The sequence below is a fragment of the Homarus americanus genome, unplaced genomic scaffold (assembly GCF_018991925.1).
Source record: "Homarus americanus isolate GMGI-L3 unplaced genomic scaffold, GMGI_Hamer_2.0 scaffold34921, whole genome shotgun sequence".
Classification (NCBI taxonomy): Eukaryota; Metazoa; Arthropoda; class Malacostraca; order Decapoda; family Nephropidae; genus Homarus; species Homarus americanus.
The window spans coordinates 19,871,867-19,896,467 of record NW_024741901.1 but is presented as its reverse complement, the minus strand read 5'-3'; the positions used below and the strand labels follow the sequence as shown (position 1 = coordinate 19,896,467).

Sequence of the window (24,601 nt, the reverse complement as noted above, 5' to 3'; positions counted from 1 at the left end):
TGTAGAATGTAGGCAGTGTAGGTTCACAAAAAATTAAACATAGTAAGCTGACAGAATCTAGCAGAAAGACAGATAAATATTTATTCAGTAAAATCATGCTACAATGTTACATTGCTTACATACACATACTCTGTGCAGGAATAGAGACAATGGTAAACCATAAGCTCTAAAGATAAGTTATATAAAAGTATGAGTGCTGCTAGTTGTCATCGCCATTATCATTCCTGTACTGTATTAGCTTACGTTGTTATTTATCAGTTATTACCCAATACAACAATTTTTCTCAAGTCGCGATTCTTTCCTCTTGTGTTGTACTGTACGTTAATGTATAACTATAACTAATAGCTCAGTAGAAACAAGAATGACAATTCGTGTTGAACATACGAATGAAGTAAATGTCACTGAAGTATTGATAGACAAATAACACATTATTACACCCGTGGTGGGTGGGTAGCGGGTCGCCCGAGGCTAGTAGTGGTGATGTCATCTAGCAGAATGACTTAACCATGGCCCAACAGTCTCTTTATAAGGCTGTATGTATCAGCACTAACTAATGAATTAGAATAAGGTTCATGAACTAAATCTACACACTTACTTACTTAAAATAGCTCCAGGAATCAGGAAGTAACTTCATTCGATTTAGTGATTTTTTCCTGTTGGATCCGTCGTAAAAGACCAGTCTTTCCTCGTTCGTAGTGGAGAACACGAGTGTAGCTCAAGCGGTAGAAACGAGAATGCTCAAGTGACTTTATGCTATTTTAAGCCTTTACAGTCCTTTTTATAATGCTTAAAACGCCATAATTTATAAATTACTGAACTTAAAGAACCACGACAATTAATGAAAAACAATCGAGAACAGATACTACAACAATGACGTATACTGCAACAATAAGGTAAAAAAAAACACTGCACATGTATATATATATATATATATATATATATATATATATATATATATATATATATATATATATATATATATATATATATATATATACATATATATTTGTATATATATTAGTTCTTGATTTGATAAGTGGCAGGGCTGAGGACATACAGTAGTGTTGTCCTGTGAGAGAACGTAGTGTTAAATCCAGCTACATTGTTGACTCCAACAATTTGCTATACAGGCAGTTGTAAAATTCTGTAGCAACAATAATAATAAAACTCATCTCAGAGAGTCAACGCGAAATATGATCCAAATATTCTCTCTTTCCTTCTACAGGAGAACCAGACCTTTAGAGTGCCTTATCCTGCCCTCACTACTGTTGCTGTTGACGATGGGGTGGTCCAGGGTGGTCATGGGCACGGGCGTAGTGGGCAACTTCATCAAAATCAACATCACTGTAGTTTTACCTGAAGGTGGTAACAGAACTAAGACCATCGATACTGATGAAAATAGCCTGAAGACGTTTGGTATCACAAGGGAAGAACTGTCCAGCGCCCTCATATACACGAATGCCAATGGAGAGGTAAAGGGTGTGGTGCATGAGGGGTGTGTGGTGGGTGATGGGTGTGTGGTGGGTGATGGGTGTGTGGTGGGTGATGGGTGTGTGGTGGATGATGGGTGTGTGGTGGGTGATGGGTGTGTGGTGGATGAGGGGTGTGTGGTGGATGAGGGGTGTGTGGTGGATGGGGGTGGGTGATGGGTGTGTGGTGGGTGATGGGTGTGTGGTGGGTGTGGTGTGGTGATGGGTGTGGTGGGTGATGGGTGTGTGGTGGGTGATGGGTGTGTGGTGGGTGGTGGGTGATGTGGTGGATGTGATGGGTGTGTGGTGGGTGTGGGTGTGTGTGTGTGGTGGGTGAGGGTGTGGTGGTGTGATGGGTGTGTGTGTGGTGTGGTGGGTGTGTGGTGGGTGAGGGGTGTGGTGGGTGATGTGTGTGGTGGGTGTGTGGTGAGGGGGTGTGTGTGTGGGTGATGTGGTGTGATGTGTGGGTGATGGGTGTGGTGGTGAGTGGGTGATGTGGTGGGTGATGGGTGTGTGGTGGATGAGGGGTGTGGTGGGTGATGGGTGTGATGGTGGGTGATGGGTGTGGTGGGTGAGTGGGTGATGGGTGTGGTGGATGAGGGGTGTGTGGTGGGTGATGGGTGTGTGGTGGGTGATGGGTGTGTTGTGGGTGATGGGTGTGTGGTGGATGAGGGGTGTGTGGGTGGGTGTGGGTGTGGGTGTGGGTGTGTGGTGGGTGATGGGTGTGTGGTGGATGAGGGGTGTGTGGTGGGTGTGGTGTGGGTGTGGGTATGGGGGTGTGTGGTGGGTGTGGGTGTGGGTGGGTGGTGTGGTGGTGATGGGTGTGTGGTGGATGAGGGGTGTGTGGTGGGTGATGGGTGTGTTGTGTGATGGGTGTGTGGTGGATGAGGGGTGTGTGGTGGGTGATGGGTGGTGTGGAGTGGTGGGTGTGGTGGGTGATGGGTGTGTGGTGGATGAGGGGTGTGTGTGGTGGGTGATGGGTGTGGTGGGTGATGGGGTGTGGTGGATGATGGGGTGTGTGGTGGGTGATGGTGTGTGGTGGGTGATGGGTGTGTGGTGGATGAGTGGTGGGTGATGGGTGTGTGGTGGATGAGGTGGTGGGTGATGGTGTGTGGTGATGAGGGTGTGTGGTGGGTGATGGGTGTGTGGTGGATGAGGGGTGTGGTGGATGAGAGATGGGTAACGGGTGTGATGGATGAGGGGTGAGAAGTGGGTGAAGGGTGTGGTGTGGATGAGGTGGTGAGAGGTGGGTGAAGAGTGTGTGATGGATGAGGAAAGGAACAGATGAAGAGTGTGGTGGGTAATTATATTGGCTTGTGGCCGGTAAGTGCATCGGTGGCTGGTTGTTGATCAGGATAAGTGTATCACCTTTGGGTAAGTGTAGTGACGGGTAAATACCGTACTGAGTGTCTAGGCTCTGTACTCACCCTATACGATACCAAAGGAAGTTTTCGAATAAATTAAGCTTAAACGTAGCAACAATTAACATGTTACTGATTTTTTAATACATGTATGTTATGTGGGATCATACAAATCAAAGATCCTGTAAGTATGAATGAAAACTGCCCAATAGTTTTCGAGAACAAAATGCATACCCTGTATACATTATTTTAGTGTTCCCATTAACGATTTTTTTATGCCTTTAACCAACCAAGTTATATTAAAATTCGTTCGACCATTTTGTAAGTATGTGTGTCCTCATTACAAGGACCAAGTTTGAAACACATTTGATGAAAACAAAAGAGTAGTATCAAATTATAAAGATTATTTACAATATTATTTTGCATATACAAAAAGAAAATTGCTGTTCCGTAACTAATCGAGATATCAACAATTTCTTCCGACCAGAATGTTCCCCTGTTATTGTCCTATACAGTCGTGTATTATTATTTTTTTAAATCTGGATGGTAATTAATAGAGCGGTTGAAATTCAAATAACAGTAACTTGAGTTTTAAGTTATGGGAGATTCTTTGCAGAAGTTTTTTTTTTACGGGAATTAGCCCTCCCTGGCAGAGGTCAAACGACCCACAACGGGGCCTGGGGGGCGAAAAAATAGGAACAGAACGAAATTGAAAATAGAGTGTGATATCTGTCATTATACCTCATTTTATTGTAAGTAAAGGTAATCTGTGGAAATAAACATAAGTGATATGGGAATATAAGTTTCATTTTATATAAAAATAACTAGTTTTATGCTGCTGGCACTTGGTCCCCTCCTGTTGAAGACAGGTGTGGGTATCAGAAGGCGTCACCTTCCTCTTTGTCGCCAAGTTTGTAGCAATAGTTAGAAACCACCAAGGCTGTAGTCGTCACTTTTAGGTTTTGCTATTATCTTGGCCTACTTATTTAGTGGCTTGGGAGTGGTTCTGCTGGCTTCTTGCTGATCTAGAACTGTTAATGTGCGGTTAGTAACACGAAGTCCAATGTTAGTCAGCAGGGACGTATCCATGTACCCAAAGTTATGGTCAATTATAGTCACTTGGGACACAAAAAATACTCTTTTGAGGCGCTATAACCTAGAATGCAGACTTTCACTGGGATTTTGTGTTCTCTTGATACACTTCTGTAGCAATTCAGTAGAAGCGAGGTAGCGATATATCTGCCGGATGCTGCCTTGTTTTTCTTCCGGGAATTTGGAGATGTAGGGATTGTTCTCTTTATGTGAAGGACGTGTCTCACCCTTTGCTAGTACCCTGTTGTAAAACACCAGGGACGTCTCCCCCTTCGGACATAGCCCATGGTTTTGAGGTGATTCATCACTGGACATGGCGTGGAAGTATGATGCATATATGCTTTGGCTCACCTCGACAGTTTTGTTCTTATTGTCATGTATGGACTTCCCGTAATAGCTGGTAAGTTTGGTGATGACATGGTCCGTGAGCATGTTTACACCACCAAGATGGTGATCGGACCGAACTTTATCCACAATGGGAAGGCTATGTCTCCCTTAATGTTCAAGCTATATGTGGGCCCCACTTTCAATTCTTCAATGTGGTTGTGCCAAGAGTTTGAGGATAGACTGTACAGGGGGCATTTGGTGGGTGACTCGGGATACCCATGCCGCCAGTATCATTTAACATCACTTTTAAATCCAAGAGGACCCCAGGAAGTAAGATATAATGAGGCTCATGTCAAGATGAGGAATACCTTTGAAGGTGCATTTGGCCTCTTAAAAGGAAAATTCAGTTACTTGGGGAAGAACCTGCAAACTGCTCCAGACAACCCTAAAAATATCATACAGTACATGGAGAATTCCTACACCAGCCAACAAGCAACACCTCCTCCTCCTCCTGCCTGGTGGCCCTCGCTCCCGCCGGCGAGCATGGCGACCCACAAGCTGGTCCTCCTCTCAGCACCCTCACCAACCAGCTCTCCCTACTCACGCTTGTAACCACGCTGCCTTCCCAGCACCAAGCTGCATTGTACATCCAATACAATATGTATACAGAGAGCACATTGTGAGTTTCCTTTCTCCATCCCATCCTGAGTGTGAACCAAACATCTCGTACCCCACAATATTATATTTTTTATACTACATCTGATAGAAAAAAAATGAGGGTGGGGCGCTCAAGATTAGATATATAATTTTTTTCTCAATTCATAGATGTTTTCGTACCTAACTCATATAATTAGAAGAAAACGGATAGTTTTCAAGGCAAACCACAAATTTTTCTCAATTTTTTTTTCAAATATATTTGTATTTTCTTTCGGTCAATTCCCTTAAGTTAATTGACCTTCTTTACAACTTTAAGTGAATTGACAACGATTTGCTATGCAACCTGAAGTGACACGACTTTGTGTACGAGGTGAGTTGACAGTTCTTGTGGATGAAATTGACTGGGTTGAATTGACGGGAATGTTTGGCGAAGTGAATTGACAACCTTCTCTGACAGGTTAGTGAGGTAGTGATGGGCGAACGACACATCCCTCTACATCTGGAGCCGGTCAGGGACTCCAGTTACACCTCCTACAGTTTTGGGACGGTTGATGGTGGGTTCTGGTCCGTTAGCGCCTCCAACTTCACCAACATCACCATCCACGATCTCGAAGGTAAGTCGACTGTGAGACCTTGCAAGTTTTAAAGCATCGTCCTCAAAAGGTCAAACCATCGTTCTCACAGTGCTGAACCATCACCCTTAAAGAGTTAGATCATTATTCTCAAAGAGTTAAACCAAAGTCATCAAAGTGTTAAACTATGGCCCTTAAGTGGTTAAAACACTTATAAATAACGTATGTAGACGAAAAAGAAGGAAGAGATGTCCCGACACAAGGGATGAAATTTTTTTTATCTCTTCCACTGTTTGTTAGCCGATACCCGTTCACTAGACATTTTCTTTCACTCCTAGACATTATGGTGCCAGGTCTCGAATACACATACCCACATACATACAACCTTACCGGTATATAGTCTAGTAGGTCTTTATATTATATAAACTGCTTTATTTTGGAGTGTCGAATGGTTATTTTTTTTTACGGAAATAGGTTTACTGTAGTTGAAGTCTGTTTGGTAGTCAGGTATAATTGAGGTATACAAATATGTCGTGCTGTACCAATATTTGTGAGATAAATACAGAACGTAAAATAATTCAAGACTATCCTGCAGACGACGAGACACTGGAGGCTGTGGAGGTGTCACTAGACTGGTCGTTGCCGCCCCTTGCCCAGCCAAACCCCGCCGACGTCACCCTCACGTCTGCCCTTTTGGAGGCCGCCATCTACCTCGACAATACCACCGTAAGTGTCTCCCCTCCCTCGCTACACCGTATACTGAAAACAAAGTGACTTTGTGCAGGAGTTATTGTTTACACCTTCTGATGTATATATTTCTCACCTTTGTATAATATTTCATCAACGTTAAAGAATTCCAAGCTGAAATCACCTCCTCAGTGTTCATAATTATTAATAAAAATCAACGATATACACAATTTTTTTCATTATTTAATGAATACATGCATATTATAACTCACTAAAATTAGGAATTTAGTGTGGTTAGTAAAGTAACTTTGTATTGAAATTTCTTTCTTATCATGTTTGTTGTCGCAGCTGGTGCGACAGAAAGTCAGTGGTCGCGTGGCGATAGGGAAGTGGGTACAGATGGTGCCATACGCCGGGGTGTACCTGCAGGTGTTGAACCCTCACACCCACCTCACCACCCTGGCCGCCTACTTCAACACTCAAGACTACTTCATAGACAGAGAGCTGGTCCACACCCTCACCAACCTCATGCCCGGCAGGCTGGCTTTTCTCACCTCCTACGTGAGAGTGGCAGTGTTTCTTTCCGGTAGTGTTGTGTATTGGTAATTTAAGTGCCACACGTGAGGGGGTCTTCTCAGAAATTTCGATGATATCTTCCTGCAGACGATAAATGATCAAATGTCTGGATATATCAGCTGGAAATGTAAATAAACAGCTCATAAACAAAACTGCAGCGCCTAATGTATTAGTTTTTGATGTAAACAGTACCATTACGTTGTTTCTTGTTTACTAATATAGATATATATCTAATATCCCAAACCTCACAACCTGCCCATTTTAACTCACTTGTTCGGTCAATGGTATATGTTGTGAGGCTGGCGGCGCAGCGACTGTCTGCATCAGAACTTTTCAACTGAGCAATGCTTTGAGTCAAACTATACTTTGAATGTAATTCCTGTTTTAGGGATACTCTGTAATTTTTAGACATACCCGGTATATTTGTTTAACTTTTTCACATGTCAAATGAATTGGTATTTTTTTTTGTATAGATGAACTGCCACTGTCGATCTCAGGCCCTTCATAGCTTTGGTAATTACTGGTCATGTGCGGATTCTTGAGTGTATCTTAATCTTAACACGTGATGGTGTTGCTTGATCAGGACTTGTCTTAAAGGAGTCCACACTACCTAGGAGCTGTCACAAGAGTCTCTAGCAGGTTATTCCAAGGTATAATCACAACGGTGTTTGAGTTGCCATGGTAGTATTGTGGCTTAAACAGGTCAAATTGGCGTGGTCTATTTCTTCAGTTAAAGGAAGACTTACGTAGAAACCTTTTATAACCCGAGGCGTTTTTCCCCCAGTATGACACTTCAGGTCGGTTGGGAGCATCGTCTAGGGACACTCTCACCTCACTAGGGTCCTTCGCCGCCCGTTACCTCACCTTCGGGGACTGCTGGTCGTGGGCGTGGCGTGTGGGCGGGGCTACACTCGCCGAGGGACTGGTCACCAACCCTCACGGCGTCATGAGCCACCCGCCTCCTCTCAACTTAGAGGTCCCTGTCTCTCCATCACCACCTTCAGGTATAATTCCTCGTGTGTGTGCGTGTGTTTGTAAATAATAAGCTAGACTATGTCCTCTATGTCGCTTTAATGATTTAGTAATTTGGACAAAGCTCTCGGTCCATAACATCAGGTTCTGGTGTAGTAACGGAAAGACAATTAATGATGTTGCGTGTGACGTTGCAGAGCGCCTGTGTGAGTCGTGGCCCTTGTCTTGGAATAAACGACAACACTTTTGTGACATGTACGACGGCTATGGCGACCTGTGCTCCTGCTCAGCACCCTTCACCCTGCCCGCCAACGCTACGGTCAGCCCATGCTTAACAGAAGTATTTTTTTCTATTTGTGCAATTATCAATCCTTTCACAAGATAAAGGACAGTAATTTTTGGGGTTGATCTTTTGGTTTGTATAATATAAAGGCTCAAACTTACATTATGTACCCAAAAGGGCTCACCTTGAAAATAGGCACCCCAGCTTATTTCACCTGATTATACTAAACACTCTAGCATTACCTAAAGATGGGGTTAGGTTAGGCTAGTATAGGTTAGATTAGCGTTAGGGTGAAATAAGCTGATGGGGTATCAGGTGATCACCCAAAAATATATGTAGTGTGGGGAGATGTGTTTACTTTCAAAGGATCGGGAACAAATTTAAACGGATATAGAGAATAAATGTGAAGAAAACGGCTCGAGTCCCTGAAGAAATACACAATAAAATGAATAAAAGATAAATGGGGAAAACTATTAACGTAAATAGGAGAAGTAAAACATGAAAGAATATTTTGGTGATTAAATAATACTGAAATGTTGAGTTTATGTGTGTGTGTGTGTGTTTGTTTGCAGGGGACAGGGGAGGAGCTGGGCGTGGTGGTGGTGGCGGGCAGCCGAGCGAGATATCTCTTCAGGTGGGTCCTCTTTACCTCAGGTTGATATCTGTGGTGGTGGTGGAGGCGATACAGTATTGGTGACGTGAGGGGTGGTGCAGGGGCGGATCCAGGGGGTCCTGGGAGTCCGGGCCCCCCTTTTCATCAGAAAATTCTAATACTTTTTCTTAAATGTAGTAGTGTGCTCAGGCGTTTTTGTATAGTAAAAAGTAATTTCTATTGACTTCAGAATATCTAATATAAAGTGCTCATAGCTTCAAAATGGTCTCAAAAAGCTCAAGATATTGGTCAGATTAAAAAAAAATCTGGGGCTTACAGCGACCCCCCCCCCCCAAGACCCCCAGCTGGGTGGGATGTCTTTGCTTCCATGTTCCCACATCCACAACTTCTTGGACCCCCTTCCCCCTTTTGATATTCCTGTATCTGCCCCTGTGGTGATGGTGACGATGGTGGTGATGGTCACACTTCTGCACTAACTCATGTTACATTATGTTGAATCATCTTTATACGCAGTAGAAAAAAATACTCACGAGGACCTAACCTAACCTAATAAAACGGTGTCAACGTGGGAAAAATCTTCAACTAACACTCTGAAGTCAACACTATCCCACCATGTTATGTTACTTTAAGTTTTAGTCTCCATATCTCTGAAGACTAATGAGAGTTTGTCCTGCATCTCTCCCTCATATTTGCCGACACACCTCCCATTCTCCCTTATGTTTGCCGACACACCTCCCATTCTCCCTCATGTTTGCCGACACACCCTCCCTCACTCTCCCTCAAATTGTACTCCACTCGCTTTCTGATACCCCTGCCACCCCGCCAGACTACTGAGGCAGCTGCTGACTCAGCCGGGCGTGGCACTGCATCAGGTGTTGGTATCAATAGATGGCGGCTATGAGGAGACCATCAAGCTGGTGGATCTGCTGGGGCTCAGGTGGCGCGTCCATAACCCTGAAGGCAAAGGCTCACCGCGTATATCCAGGTAAGAGGCTGATGGTCACTGTTACACGCCCAGGTAAGATAAATGGATCATCTGAAGATTAGTACCCCTAGAATATTTCATTTTAATCTTAAGATTAACCACCCAAACTTAACCTAACGTAACCTAATACTCACGTAACGGAGCCTAACCTAAGATAGTCCAACGCTAACCTAACATAACATAACACTTACCTACCCTAACCTAACCTACAACCTAACTAACGCTATCCTAACCTAAAATCTAACCTAACCTAAGCTGGGGCTAATCTTCAGGTGATCCAGATAAATTAAACTCAAGATAGATATAGTTTCTCACATAATCATTCCTATTTTACTATATTTAAATTGATATATAAAGAATAGTCATTACATTGTTTTATATAAGATATTTACAAGTTTTATATTTATATGTTTATATCTTAGCATCCTTATTTATAGCTGGAGAAGTTGTTTTAGAGATTATCAATTCACGCCTAAAACAATTTATACAGGGCTAACGCAGAAAAACAAATGAGGAACAATTATCTCTCTCTGGTATTACGAAAATAATTTATATACAGCTAAGTAATTTATGTACAACTAAGATAATTTGCATACAGACAATATATATCTGAGAGAGACGAGTGAGGATTAAAGTCTCATCCTGCTGGCGGTTACAGACACATGAGGTTCGCGCTCTACCACGGGGTTCAGCTGCTGGCCACCAACAAGTTCATCATCTTGGAGGACGACCTCATCCTCGCTCCTGACTTTTACTCGTTAGTTGTTTCTTCCAGTCATCTCCTAACCAAACCTAACCAAATCCTACCTAGACCAACGTTGACAATTATTATTGATGATTCAATGTTCAGTAGCGTCCATCGGTGTTCACGATTCACCAGCAGTTTTATCCAGTGGTCATGATTCAATGTTCAGCAGTGTTCATGTTTCACCCACAGTTCTCACTTAATGTTTACGATTCAATGATCAGCAGTTTTCATGATTTAGTGTTCATTAGTATTCACGATTCGCCAGCCATGTTCAGTAGTGTTCAAGATTCATCAGCATGATTAACCAGTGTTTATGATTCAACAGAAGTGTCCATCCAACTTCAGGTACATGCAGCAGACAGCTGTGCTCTTAGATAAAGACCCTTCACTGTTCGCTGTGTCTGCCTACGCCCACTTCTCCTTCAGACACACTGCTCACGACCCCACCCGCCTATATCGCGTCCACTCCTTGCCTGCATACGGCTGGATGGTTAAGAGGAGCTTCCTGGAGGAGACGCTGCCCAAGTGGCCTCCTGTCTTTGTGGTAAGGAGTTCCCAGGGGCTGTGTGAGAACCTCTTCTGATTTTATTAATTTATTTATTTTTCTTTATGATATACAGTATGTAGAAGTTCTTGTGGCTGGTCCAATCTACTGCATGTATGCATGTATGTATGTATGTATGTATGTATGTATGTATGTATGTATGCCAACATTTAAAAATCTAAAGGAGCCATTTTACATAAATTCATAAATTTATTCTCTCTCAGTGATACAGTGGTCAAATATTGGTTATAATTAGATTACAGACGAGATTAAAGGTATAGTCTCAAAGTTACGCTATAGGAGCTCGGACCATTACTGCTACTATTACTACAATGACTACAACACCACCTACTTCTACAATGACTACATCACCAATTACTACTTCTATTATTATTATTATTCTAATGATTACAACACTTTCTACAACTACTACTACCAACCCTCTTACAGGCTACAGACTGGGACTACTGGATGGGGTGCGGACTGGTGCGTCGTGGGAGGGAGTTGGTCATCCCTGAGGTGTCAAGGACCTCCCATGCTGGGCTCTCTGGCACACACTTCTCCGGCTTCGTCACCCAGAAACGCTTCTCCAACAAGCCTCTCTCAGATGACCCTAACACCCGGGTCAACCTCACCACGTAGGTCTTGCCAGTACTCTTTCATCTGACCCTGAACTTATGATATCACATTACACACGAGTTTTTCTCTCTTTTTATCTCTCTTACAGCCAACACACACACACACACACACAGAGTAAACCAGTAGAAAATTATTGAAATATACTAAAACAATGATAACTTAAAAAAGAAGAACAAAGTATTGACCAGAAACGACTCGGTGAACTGCATGTATATAATAACAGTTGAACAACTGTACTGAAGTATGTTGTATATGACCAAGGGATATTGTACTGTATTGCAGAGTGAACAGAGAGGTGTACGAAATTGAACTGAAAGAATTATTGTCAAGGGCTAAACCACTCAACATCAGCGACCCTTACAACTTCACATTTCCTAGCGAACCTGTGAGTACCGCCTCTTTCTCTCAGTCTCACTTTCCCCAACACCTGTCGATTTCTTATATATTTACAAATTGGTGTAGATTTTAGTTTCTATTGTGGTATATATATGTATATATATATATATTATATTTATTTATCATTTACGTCGTTAATGAGTTATCTTCACCATGAGGGCGAGGTGTATGCCGTCTGTGTCAAGATGCACTTCCAAGGTGACGACAAAACCTTCAAGGTACTCGCAGACGTAAGTATAAGTCGTAGCTTATTGCTATTCTGTATGATTAGCCTAATCTTTCCATTTTTCCATCTCTTCTGTTTGCCTTTCTGTCTCCTTTCTGCCCGTTCTCCAGTATTTCTTCGTTTGGATCCCGATTATGTTTTTACCTTGTCCTCCAATTCTTTGTATGTGTCCTTTTTCATTCCATTTATTTCTTCTTCTACTTCTCCACATCCTTACCTTATGCTTCTACTACTCCTCCTTCTTCATCTTCTCACACCTCCGTATTTATATTCTCCCACTCTTAGCTTTCTATCATACTCTTCTTCCTCTCTGTCATCCTCATATCACTTCTCTCTATACATTCCCATAATACGTCCACGTCCCACCATCGCCGTGTGACACCAGATGAGATGTTCAATTTAGCGACAATTGTGTTATATATCATGAGAGGCGAACGTTTCCCAATACAGATTATCCATTACACAAGGATCTCACCTCCAGCGTCACCTGCAGATAGTCACCTGAGAGCCTGACTGACTATAAGGTACAACACCAGATCTCGAAGTCCACATCGAAAACTAAACATGTCTGCATGATTTCGAAAAATACATCAATCACACCTACTATCACAGGATAACTAACTATATCTCGATGTATGATCGTTGTCTCGATGCTCGTGTTTGATTACGAGTATATTGTACAGGGTCACCCCAGCCTCGCCTGAGCAACTACCCTTCGACCTTTAAGTTCAGTTGTGTGCGTTACCTCCGCTTGGTGATAACTTCTGTAGGGGCTATTATAAGGTGTTCATTACATCATAACTGCCGGTAACATTAACCTTGCCTACTCGACCTACCGGCAGTGGCAGCTGTTGTGCGATCGTGTCAGTAGCGTCGGCGTCGCGGTCTTACTTGCTGAGCGACTCCCAACGAGAGTACAGTAATTATAGTGTTAACAGTTGAGGTAGGACGCTGCCTAACCTTCAGCTGCAACTGATACTCGCCGCTACCGTGGACGAATTAACCACTTGGTGATTAACATGGCAAGCGGAGAAGGTCGGAGATGTCCCACATGGGTGACCTTACCTCTAGCCCTCGGGGTAGTGGCTGGGATAGCGGCCGTCATGGTCGCCTCCTTGCACCAAGGACCCTTCACCGACGCTTCCACACTAGAAGTCAAGGCCGAAATTCCCGTAGACACCGAGAAGCTTCCCACGGAAGACGTTGCTGAACCAGCTGATGGCGTGCGAGAGGATCCTATAGTTGAAGCGGTAGAAGATCCTGCACCTGAGGAGACACCTGAGGTGCCGGAAGACTCAACAGTGGAGAGTAAGACACGAGGCAGGATAAACCTTATATCCACACTTAACTTAATGACCTCATCTCTTCTCAAATAAAGTCTTCAGTGACGCTCCTGCTTTAGTTGCAGGACAAAGATACCACAATAATGCTTTATTCAGTGGGTCAGTTAGAGGCTGTAACTTGAATACCACCAGCAGTGTCAGCGAACTTTCAGAAACCAGAAGCTGACTTTTGTCTTCTGTAATAGCCGTTTTTTTTTCACTTTATCCAAAAAGTAAAACTTACAGTCTATACAATGAAATGTTAAAGGGTGGACAGGTCATAGAGATAACGTCCCAAGGTTGGCATAAATTTAAACCACTGCAAGAAATTATCAGTACAGGTATATACTAACTAAAAATGTTACTTATGGCATTGCTCTCCCACAGGCATTGAAGATTTGGAGTCAGGATCCGAGGGATCACCACTACGGCCTGTGGAGACTCCCCTACCACCGAGCGACCCTCCTCATCATAGCGACCCCTTACTCTAAGTACAGGTAAACTCTCTCTCTACAGGTAACCTCTCCATTTCAGGGTAATGTCTTAGTCTTGGTAGATGGGTCATTTTCAATGTTATTATTCTTATTATCTCTAATTCGTCTAAGTACCAGCTGTAAATCCAGATACTTATTGTGTGGTGGTTTTTAGGATAGGTTTCACGACGTGCTGCCATAGTAACAAGTGGGTCATGCAACCATATTAACAGATGTCACTCTAACACATACCCTAGTTGACGTCATTTTGAACATGCTGCCTTGAAGTACTTTGATGGCAGTATAATGTAAAGCAATTTGATGTTCATTGGTTATATACAGTATATAGTTATTATTAGGTATTTAATTTTTAATTTTGATTGTTTGTTTAGGAATTAAGAGGAAAAATGCAAACTGAGAACCCTTTATCTGAAATTCCTGGGACATAATGTATCACGACTCCAGCTTTTTTACGTGCAGCTATCATCACAATATTGTAGTAACATTAAATATGGTTTAACGTTTCATCTCTTAGAGAAGTATTAAATATTTTTAATACTGTATATTTCATTATACATCGTCTGCTTGCAGATATTTCAAATGACAATACTGCACAGTGTACAGTATTAATATTTAGAATTTTATTGCCTTCCACAAATTCTCGAAGGCACGAATACGAAATACAGTATGCGAATAATCAGGGATTACTGTACTCTTTAATGGTGCTCAGTATATAAATTCTCAGCAGATGGTCATTATATAAGATCTTATGTAAACAGCGTATCGTATATAAACAGCTAGTAAACGTCCAGATTTAACGGACAGATATGTGTTTAAAAATACAGTATATCTCCATTTATAAGTGTATTTTCATTACTTCTGTTGACCGAAAAAAAATGTGTATGAATGCATCTCCACTTTCTTTGCTATTGATAACAACGGTGCTTCCTTCCTTTTTCTCACGGTTACCCATTGGGGTAAATGATGCTCTTCTCTTTTTTTTACACTTTCGCAATAAAATAACAGGCCAAAAGCATGAAACAATCACAAATATCATAATAAGGTTTTGACAACCAACCTAGTTTCCTGGGTAAACCTGAATGGTCGGATGCGTTCGACTCAGATTTCAGATTTGCCCCCGAGGGGGCTAGTTTATTGGGCACCCCCTTACAACGCGTTCGACTCAGCTTCAGGTCAGCTGGGCGACCAACGTTACCAGCGCTTTCTAGAAATTTCTTCGGTTTTCGTTTTTTTTCGGTTTTAAGAATTTCGGATAAAGGATTCTCAACCAGAGGATTCCATTTCGTTTTTCTCTATCTGTGTTGCCCCTTTTCTGATATTATTTCCATTTTCCATTGAAATAAATAGAAATACAATTACTATATGCTATGGTCTTATCTATTTTATTGTATTTGCAGTAAGAACTACCTGAAGCAGCAGTGTCCCGTGTTAAGTGTGAACGGTGCTCTGTACGCTCATATGCTGGACAATTACAATGACGAAAACTACAACTTCTTGAGACATTCCCCCCTCGACTTCCTCACTATCATGAACCTCAACCTCGACTCCCGGGCCCAGTTCGAGCATCACCTGATGGAACACTCAGTCTCCCATGACGTCACTTCCGGCGAAGCTAATAATGAGACTTCTTCGCATATCAGTACACTATTAGGAGATAAGACGGTAATTACCAGTACACTAGATGAAGATAAGACCGTATATACCAGTACACCAGGTGAAGATAAGACCGTATATACCAGTACACCAGCTGAAGATAAGACCATATATACCAGTACAGCTGAAGATAGGACTGTATATCCCAGTACACCACCTGAGGAAAAGACCGTATATACCAGTACATTAGCTGAAGATAAGACCGAATATACCAGATGAAGATAAGACCGTATATACCAGTACACTAGCTAGATAAGACCTGAAGATACGAATATATATACCAGTACACCACTGAAAATAAGACTGTACATAAGAACTTAAGAATGAAAGAAACTGCAGCGGGGCTATTGGCCTATACTGGGCAGTTCCGTTTACACCCAACCAGCTGAAAATAAGACCGTATCTGAAGACCAGTCGTTTACTAGTGCTCCAATACAGATTGTGCAAGATATAAAAACAGTAAAACTCCGGATGATTTCGCAGAGTACTTGGTCTTTGGTACCAATATATACCACAGTAAAAAATGTAACAGAAGGTTTTTAATACGAATGAGTCAGCCTACTCGTGGTGAAGTACAGTATATGTCAATATTGCCCACGATAACTTAAAGCTACTGAAAAGCGACACGATGATTTTTTAAAAGATCAAAACAACCCCTTTTCGGCAACGCATCAGTGATAAGGAACGACTTTTAATTCTTCCGTCAGCGTAGGTGGTGTTTTTCAAAATCGTGAGAGCAAACAAATAGGGAGAGAACAGAAACCTGCCGTTAGTTACTCTGCCTTGTGATAAGGATTTGTACATTAAAATGAACCTATTTACTGTGTCAATTGAGACTTGTGATGTAGAAAAGTAGACAAGTATCAGGAAACTGCAACATATAATGAACCTTTAACGAAGAAGAAATTTTGGATGATGGTGAGAAACACGGAGATAATGATATTGGGTACAGCTGGGTCTTCATTTACACGGGCAATTGAACCCGTGGAGACCCGCGTAAAACGAGAAACGCGTAAATGAAATAACAGAACATATGGGATTAATTAAAATAGAGACTGGGCCGACCCCCAAACTCCACTTTTTCCGACACAATACCTACGTTGTAGTAAAAATAACATCTTAATTTTATGATGGTATGCACACATAATTAATAATTAAGAGAAACATCAATAATATTAGGTTTTTTAACACTTACGTTAGTGGAAAAGCTGGGTCGGCACACGTGGATGGCGGCTGGTTCCGAGGCAGAGGCAGATTAGTTGCCCTCTGGTGAATCACTTTCACTACTCGCAGAGGTTTCCAGGGCCTCCCAGACAAACCCCTCAAAGTCCATATCCTCACTGTCAATATCACTATCACTGACTTGGGCTGGCTGTGGTTGTGGTGGGTTGCGGGCGAGGAAGTCCTCAATACTACGTTGGTGACTAGCATTGATGTTGTCGAGATAGATCTGGATATACTGCTCCATAAATTTCGTCAGATGGTTATTAGACACTTCATACCGATGCTTGTCTGGGTCGTTGTCAAGGATGAGCTTAAGTTTCTCCTCCAACTCGATGATTTCCTTCACATTATCATGGCTTGGTCCAGGTAATTCAAGGTTTTTCTCTGGTGGTGGGGATCCCGCGGCAGCCGTTGTGAGGGGAATAGCGGGCACAAGAAAGAACTGTATACACGGACTGAGAACAATGAGACAGGCCCTCCTAGGTCAGCGACTTCTTCCCTCCCGTGGCAGGGCACGTCATATTACATTAAACCAATCACAGCTAGCGGGGGAGAGAGGTAAGGATGCGTGGCCCAATCACAGTCGGATACATCATATGACGTCACCGATTACGCAACAGCAACACACTGCGCAGTGCGCACCCCTCCCCGTGCCGCTTCCCCTGCTTGTGGTCAGGCATGGCGGGAGGTTTGAATCCAAAATGGCGCGCGGCTGGACCGCCAGCTGCTCTCTGCGTATTTTACCAAATTTACCGCGTAATTTAAGCATTTCAATTCTGGCAAGGCACCGCGTAAATGACAAAACGCGTAAACAAAAACCGCGTAAATCCAGACTCAACTGTATATGAAAATTGTTATAAGTATGAGAGGAAATGGCAGAACCTTGTCTGCTGAATATTTGGGTTATAATAAAATATATTAAGAGTAACGAGTGTGAATGAATTAGATAAAAATCATTAGGTTTAGATACGACACAAATTACGAAAGGAATTACGATTCAAGATTTAGGGAAATAAAACAGATTTATTCCCCCTTGCCGTCATACTCGTAGACTGTGGTGTCAACGATTCAACATATTGAACTCAAAACAGCAAATTTCCTTGTAATGATGCATTATTTATCTTGCAACATTTTCTTATCCTCCTACAGTATGATTCATCAAATAATGTTTTTTAAAGTGATACCAGTATAATGAAACATGGATGTTTAATGAGTTAAAAAGCAAAAATATATAATTCTTAAAATAAATATTTGGTTTACAATTTTCTTGACAGCATGCGAGAAAGTGCATCATGACTTCTAAAAGCTTTATTGAGCTGTTCTTGCTGAAATCAACGTACTGTATACTACTGTATTGTTTGTATACCTGCACTGTCTATGTACTTGTTGAACTAATGTGAACTTGAATGGTGATTTATTTAATAAATATATATCCACTTATGTCTCCTGTATACTTTATCCTTTTCACCACTGATCGGCTCGTTAGCAGCTTGGGTGGTCGGTCACGTCTCTATTTCACATTGTTGACAAGTACTGAAGGCATGTACTGGCTCAAGAATGTGTCTGTAACTGTGCCAGTGTTGGTCAAGTCTGGTTTTGAATGAGCTCACACTCGGTGTCGTCACAACTTTCTCTGTAGGATCGCACTATGGCGTTTTCTATATATTATATTATATGTACAATGCAGTGCGAGGGAGTTGCTGTGTAGTGAGAAGCTTGTTGAGAGGAGGTCTTGTTGGTTTGAGTGCGCTCCGTAGAATCCCCTTCACGACTGACTGACTGAAAGACTAGTGACAGGGGGGAAGGTGGTTCAGGAGAAGGATAAAGGGAGGATTGAAGTGAATTTTAGAAGGAGAGGAAAGGTGCAGTGGCTTATCGCCACTTGCGTGATGTAGGGTTGTAAGTTTGAGGCGGCAGCAACTTGCCTGGATGCGGCGAGGAGGGGGCAGGACCACGAGTCAGGTGAGCGTCAGGTCAAACGTCAGGTGCATGCCAGGTTGGGCAATGGTTTCTCTGTACTTGGTCGGCTTGATTGGGTAAGGTGTTTTCTTGTTTGGTGGATATATCTTGGTCTTTTTGTTAACTTGAAGTTGATGATCTTTTCCTCCGCTTTTTGCTCTCTTGGATCGTCCATTCCCTAGTGTTTGGATCCTGTTCTTCGTCGTGCCCTAGGTGCTCGTAGTATACTGCCAGACTGGGGTCACTAATTCTAAGGGGGAATACTTAACTCTAATCTTAATTTCTAAGGGTCGCTGCCACCAGACCCCCTCTGGACAGTATGTAACTCGTTAGGTAGCGTGCAGAGTGGACTAGGCATTGGGTTAGGTTTTTCATTGACCAGATCGATAAGGGGAAAGAAGGGTGAAACCATAACATGCCTTAATTAATTTATTCCTTATAAAGCATACTGGTAAAAAACATACAAATGAATTGGCCTTCCTCAGAAGAACAACGAAAATGTTGGTTACCCCGCTCGGCACCAGACGTCTTACATTAATGGCGTGTCATCCACATACATATTGCATAACAATCTGTGACCTCCTTACCTCGGTCATTCCTTCTTACACTACCCCTTAACTCATCAGACTGCTCCACCTGTATGGAATATAGCACCGTCGGTTATCATACATAGTAGCACCATCTCAACACACCTGTTACACTCCACACCTGCAGGTATGGGACTCCTTGTAATTTTTAGGTACTGTATACATAACAGGCACCTCGTTCGCGCACCGTCCTCGGTGGGTAAAGACGAGGGCTGCACCAAGAGACATACCAGTACTATTTCTACGCCTGGTATTATAGGTCGCTCCAAGTGACGACCGCGGAGTTTCTCACGGTCTCCTTATTTGTTACTACTCATTTGGGGTGGTGTGCTGGGAATCCACAGGTTCACAGTGGATTGGCATAGCTGGGAGTAGTAACCACCTGGTGGGACGCTCACAGGGATAATGGCTGCCGCGCAGCAAGGCACTCCGACCGCATCAGGCAAAGCTTTAAACTGTAATAACTTCTACATAAGCCTTTTTTGCAGGGCGGGATATAGCCCGATAGGACACTGACCTGAGGTGACGGTAGAACGGAGGGTACTGAGGGCAGTGCCCCGCCGCTCGTCACCGCATAGGCCTTCAGTTTCCAATATTTAATTTTTACTTTTATTTCTTACGGTTCTCACCTGAACACTTTCTGGTATATTGTCACTCAAGTCTTATAAACACATATTTTAATCCTAAATTACACACTAAGGTAAGGTTCTGGTTTGCTAGTTCTTGGGTAAATTCATTGGGTTATAATATCAACGCGGTACACTCGAGGCGGGTACACAGGACGCTCCCCTTAAAACAAAAGCCGAATGTTCATGGCGTGGGTATATCCACTTCACTTAAAACTGTAATTAGGGATCCTCCTCTCACACATTGCACTATTTGAACACAGTCATAAGACTCTCTGATCACTGTACCTGTTGTGGGTATATGTCACGTGAGGATACGAGGTGTATTAAGTTCACACCAATACACAAAAGATATTTCCTTTCAAGTATAGTTTCTGGGTCACTTCCAACACCTCACATAGTTCTGACACATTTATCACTTTTCCAGATCATTGTTCTCATGTATTTTCTTATGATATCTGTGGAAGGTATGTCCGCTACACGTTCACAGACGTAAATAGTATGACCTTCAAACCATGATCCACACTTAGTCCTACAGTACACTAGTCCGGCTCAACTGGACTTTCCCAATCATCTTATGGATACCCTGAGTTCTTCTTAATGCTATGAATACATACAATTAACATTAGATAACTGTACCTGGGTACAATACAACACATGGTCTAGTAACATTGAGTAGGTGAGTTATCCTTTATCAATGTTTCCCGTTTTCTGAGATTCTACAAGCGCGGTGGATTTGAATGTTATGTAGCGTAATATGGATTAAAATGGGTTTTTAGGAATGACAATGATGTGCGCAGTACAGTAGATGTGGATGAAGTCGGAGGGGGTAATCTTGATGAGGGTTTCTGCCCCTGTGGACTCGTGTTGTTCTTGTTTCTTGGTAACGTGTGTCTTTTCTCGGGTCTTCTTTTGTTGGTTTTTCTTTTCTTCTGGTTTTTCTTGTCTTGGGCGTGTACAGCAAGGAGGGCCTCTTTGTAACTCAGTTTCTTGTCGAGTCGAACCTTGGTTATCCTGCATTCCTCCTCCCATTTGGGGCAGGTCCGGTCGGCAGAGGAGTGTGGGCCGCCACAGGCAGCGAATTTTTTCACTGTATTGGGGCAGTCGGTGTAGCGGTGTCCGGGGGTACCGCACAGGGAGCATATGTCCTCCTGCGCCTCACACTTGTTGACAGTGTGACCGTAGTGCTGGCATTTATAGCAGCGTTTGGGTCTGCAGTAGGGCTTGACTGGCACAGTTACCCACGCCAGTTGAGCCTCTTTGGGTAGGGTTTCGTGGTGTCCGACGAGGGCAGTGGTATCAGACAGCTTCTTGACACAGCTGAGTTGTCCCTCAAGTAGTTGGACCAGCTCTTCTGTTTACATGTGGGCAATTTCGGTGTGGGAGATTACTCCCAGCTTCAAGTGGTCCCACATGTAGGCAATCATATGTATTTTGATGCCGTTGATGTCGATCTCCGCGAGTTGTCCGGGCTGACCATATTCGGCGAAGGTGATCTTGATGTCTCCATGTAGCTTCAGTCGTTCCACCTTGGTAATCCCCACGATCCCTTTAGTTTCAAAGAACTTTTTGAGGACGAGGAGGTTTAATTTCTTGAGGCAGATCTGTACGACTGGGCGTATCCGAGACACCTTGGAGTCTTCGTAACCGGACATGGTGAGAGGAGGAGAGTGAGTGTGTGACCCCCTTCACGCCGAGGCTGTTAGCTTATATACAGTATACGTCCGCTGGAAGTGAGCTTCGCTGGTGGCCGACCCGCGCAGTCAGAAACTAGGCTTGTCAAAGAAACTTGATGCGGGATCGGCTGATCAGCGACTAACGGCAGTAGCAGTTGTAGGGGAGAGTATCCACTACAAGTTTTCAACTCTCAATCCCCCAAAAAAAAAGAAGAAAAAAAATGCCCTGGCAGTTTTCTCAACTTGTTGCTTCTTCAACCTTAAGCTGTGACCCCTAGTGGGGCGGGGATCCGCCAGCTCGACTTAGTAATGTCCCCTGAGGTGTTTATAAACTTCTGTTAGGTCACCCCGTGTCCTCCTAGAGTATAAGCTAGGCAACTGCAGGCATTCTAATCTCTGTGGATAATTGCCAATGTTCCGGAGTTTGGTGGCCCTGTTATATATACATACAGTATATGTAGGTATATCTTTTTACTTTGTTTTGGTGTTGTTGTACCTGTTTTGTTTAATTTTAATGATGTCTATATATCTGCTTATGTTAATATTTGTTACATTTGTTTTTGTTGCAGGATGCTTGAATTCTTGTAGAACAAAGCCTAAATTGAATTTTATTTCTCTTATGGGCCTACTACAATAAACAATTGCCGACTACAATTAATTCTACAAGAATTCAAGCAACCTCTTCTTCTCTTTTAAGAGGTAATGAAACCTCAGGTCTTTATTGTTGCTTTTATATGTGAAGGTGTGCGTCATAATCTGGATTCTCATAATGGTGATACTACAGCTGAGGCGTGCCCAGATACTAGGATAAGTCAAAGCGATGATCCGGCTGTTGATAATTCAGCAAATAATCTCTACGTAGATCAGGACGTGCTAGAAAGCCACCAAGTCGCTTAGACCTCTAAATATCGTAAAGTACTAGTAATATTTCGGAACGGGGTGAATGTAATGTGTATACATAGCATAATCATGTTGTTGCATAAAATCCTGACCTAATATAACATCACTACACAAATCAAGCAAAACAGATAGATTGACATCTTTGTAAATATTACCTTACAATTCTAGGTTTACAATACAATACCCTTCCATCTTTAGTCGAGAGAGATGAGGTGGCCATTGACACTCGGCTATTTCTAGGATACAGTGGTATATCAAAATGCTTCGCCAGCTTTTCACACTAAAAACTCTCAGAACTTCCTTTTACTTACTTTTATCCTCTTCACCACTGATCGGCTCGTTAGCTGCTTGGGTGATCGGTCACATCTCTGTTAATTTTCTATTTCTTTTATCCTCTTCAATTGATTGGCTTGTTAGCCGCTTGGGCGATCGGTCACGTCTCTGTTACGCATGTTGGCAAGTACTGGGCATGCACCGGCTCCTGAATGTACCTGAACCTGCTCGTGTTACTCAAGTCTGGTCTTGAAAGAGCTCACACTCGGTGTCGTCACAACACTTTCTGGTAGATTGTTCCAAGAGTTCACAACTCTCACTCCGAAAAAGTTTGCCTTCACAGTTTTCTGGACCTGCGGCTTCTTCAATCTTGAGCTGTGACCCCTTGTGGGGCGAGCGTCGGCCAGCTCCAAGTAAGGACACTCGACTAAGTAGTGCTCCTTGAGATGCTTATACACCTCAATTTGCCCGTCTGTAGTATAAGCTAGGCAAGTTCAAGCGCTCCAATCTCTCAGGGTAGTTGAGGTGCCGAAGTGCAGGCACCAGTCTGGTGGCCCTCCTTTGAACATTTTCAACCAACTGACAGTCCCTAGCATATCTCGGGGACCAGACGGGGTGACAGTACATCAGATGGGGAAGCACGTCAACCTTGGAGATCGTTACGAGGGATATCTGAACGACCTTCTTATAAGACCCAATAATTTATTTGCCTGATTTACCTTCTTCTCGCAATGGCCCGAGAACTTCAGCTCATTGTCAACATACACACCTAGGTCCTTCTCACATCCAGTCTCAAACAGTGCAGTTTCTTCATCCCGTTGGGACATATGATTCGCTTCCTTACCGTTGGTACGCCCCAGGTGTATCCTCTTACACTTCGTGACATTGAATCTCAGCAGCCATTTCTTCGACCATTCTTGGAGCTCACAGCCAGTATCCAAAAGAGCATCTACCTTATTACCATTCATTAACATATGCACTGAAGCTCTGGATATACTCGCCGGTACTGCTGCTAGAATAGGGGAATATGAAGCACTTATTGTAGATGATGACCTGCACACTTTAGCAAAATGCCCCTTTTTACCACATTTGTTACAGGTCACTTCACCTGGACACTTGTGACGAGGTGCCTACGATTTCCACAAAAATAACACTTTTGTAGGTTTGCCGCAACTTGAGAATCTCTATCCGACCGTTCTACATTACCACTATCATACCCATCCACTCCAGAAGTAGAGGCAGAATGCATAGTCACAGGAGGTGCCAAATACAATTCAAAACTCCTCTGAGAAAGGTCCAGAGCCATAGATTGGTCAAACGCAGATTGTATGTCCAATGTCTTATTCTCGAGGAGACGTTGCCAAATGATATTAGATTGGAGTCCACATTTGAATGCATCCCGTACATATTCTTTTTTGTACTTCTCAGCTGACACTGCTTTGTAGTTACAGTCGGCACTAAGCAGCTTCAAAGACTAGAGGAACTCATCCAGTGTCTCACTTGGATGTTGACGACGGCTTGCCAAAAGATGCCTTGCAAACACCCCGTTTTTAGGTTTCACATATATATTGGTTAATGTACTTATGGCATCCTCATATTTATCATAGATGTTAATGAACTCATATACACTGGGAGCCACATAGTTAATAAGAATTGTTAGCTTATCAGGATCATGCTCCGCAATAGCAGTAAGGAGATTATTGATTATAGCCACGACCGTCTTGGATTAAGACAATCGTA

General features: G+C 42.9%; 1 protein-coding gene across 1 annotated transcript; it reads left to right on the top strand.

Annotated features, from left to right (window-relative positions):
* The first annotated feature begins 653 nt into the window (after positions 1-653).
* Positions 654-16,664, top strand: LOC121876092 (protein O-linked-mannose beta-1,2-N-acetylglucosaminyltransferase 1-like). Its single transcript, XM_042381019.1, has 16 exons — positions 654-893; positions 1,226-1,472; positions 5,364-5,520; positions 6,074-6,204; positions 6,514-6,726; positions 7,526-7,745; positions 7,911-8,032; positions 8,569-8,630; positions 9,436-9,594; positions 10,253-10,351; positions 10,688-10,886; positions 11,337-11,524; positions 11,808-11,910; positions 12,080-12,151; positions 13,857-13,966; positions 15,361-16,664. The coding sequence occupies exons 1-16, from the start codon at positions 871-873 to the stop codon at positions 15,833-15,835; spliced, it is 2,580 nt and encodes an 859-aa protein (XP_042236953.1). The 5' UTR covers positions 654-870; the 3' UTR covers positions 15,836-16,664.
* Positions 16,665-24,601: the final 7,937 nt, after the last annotated feature.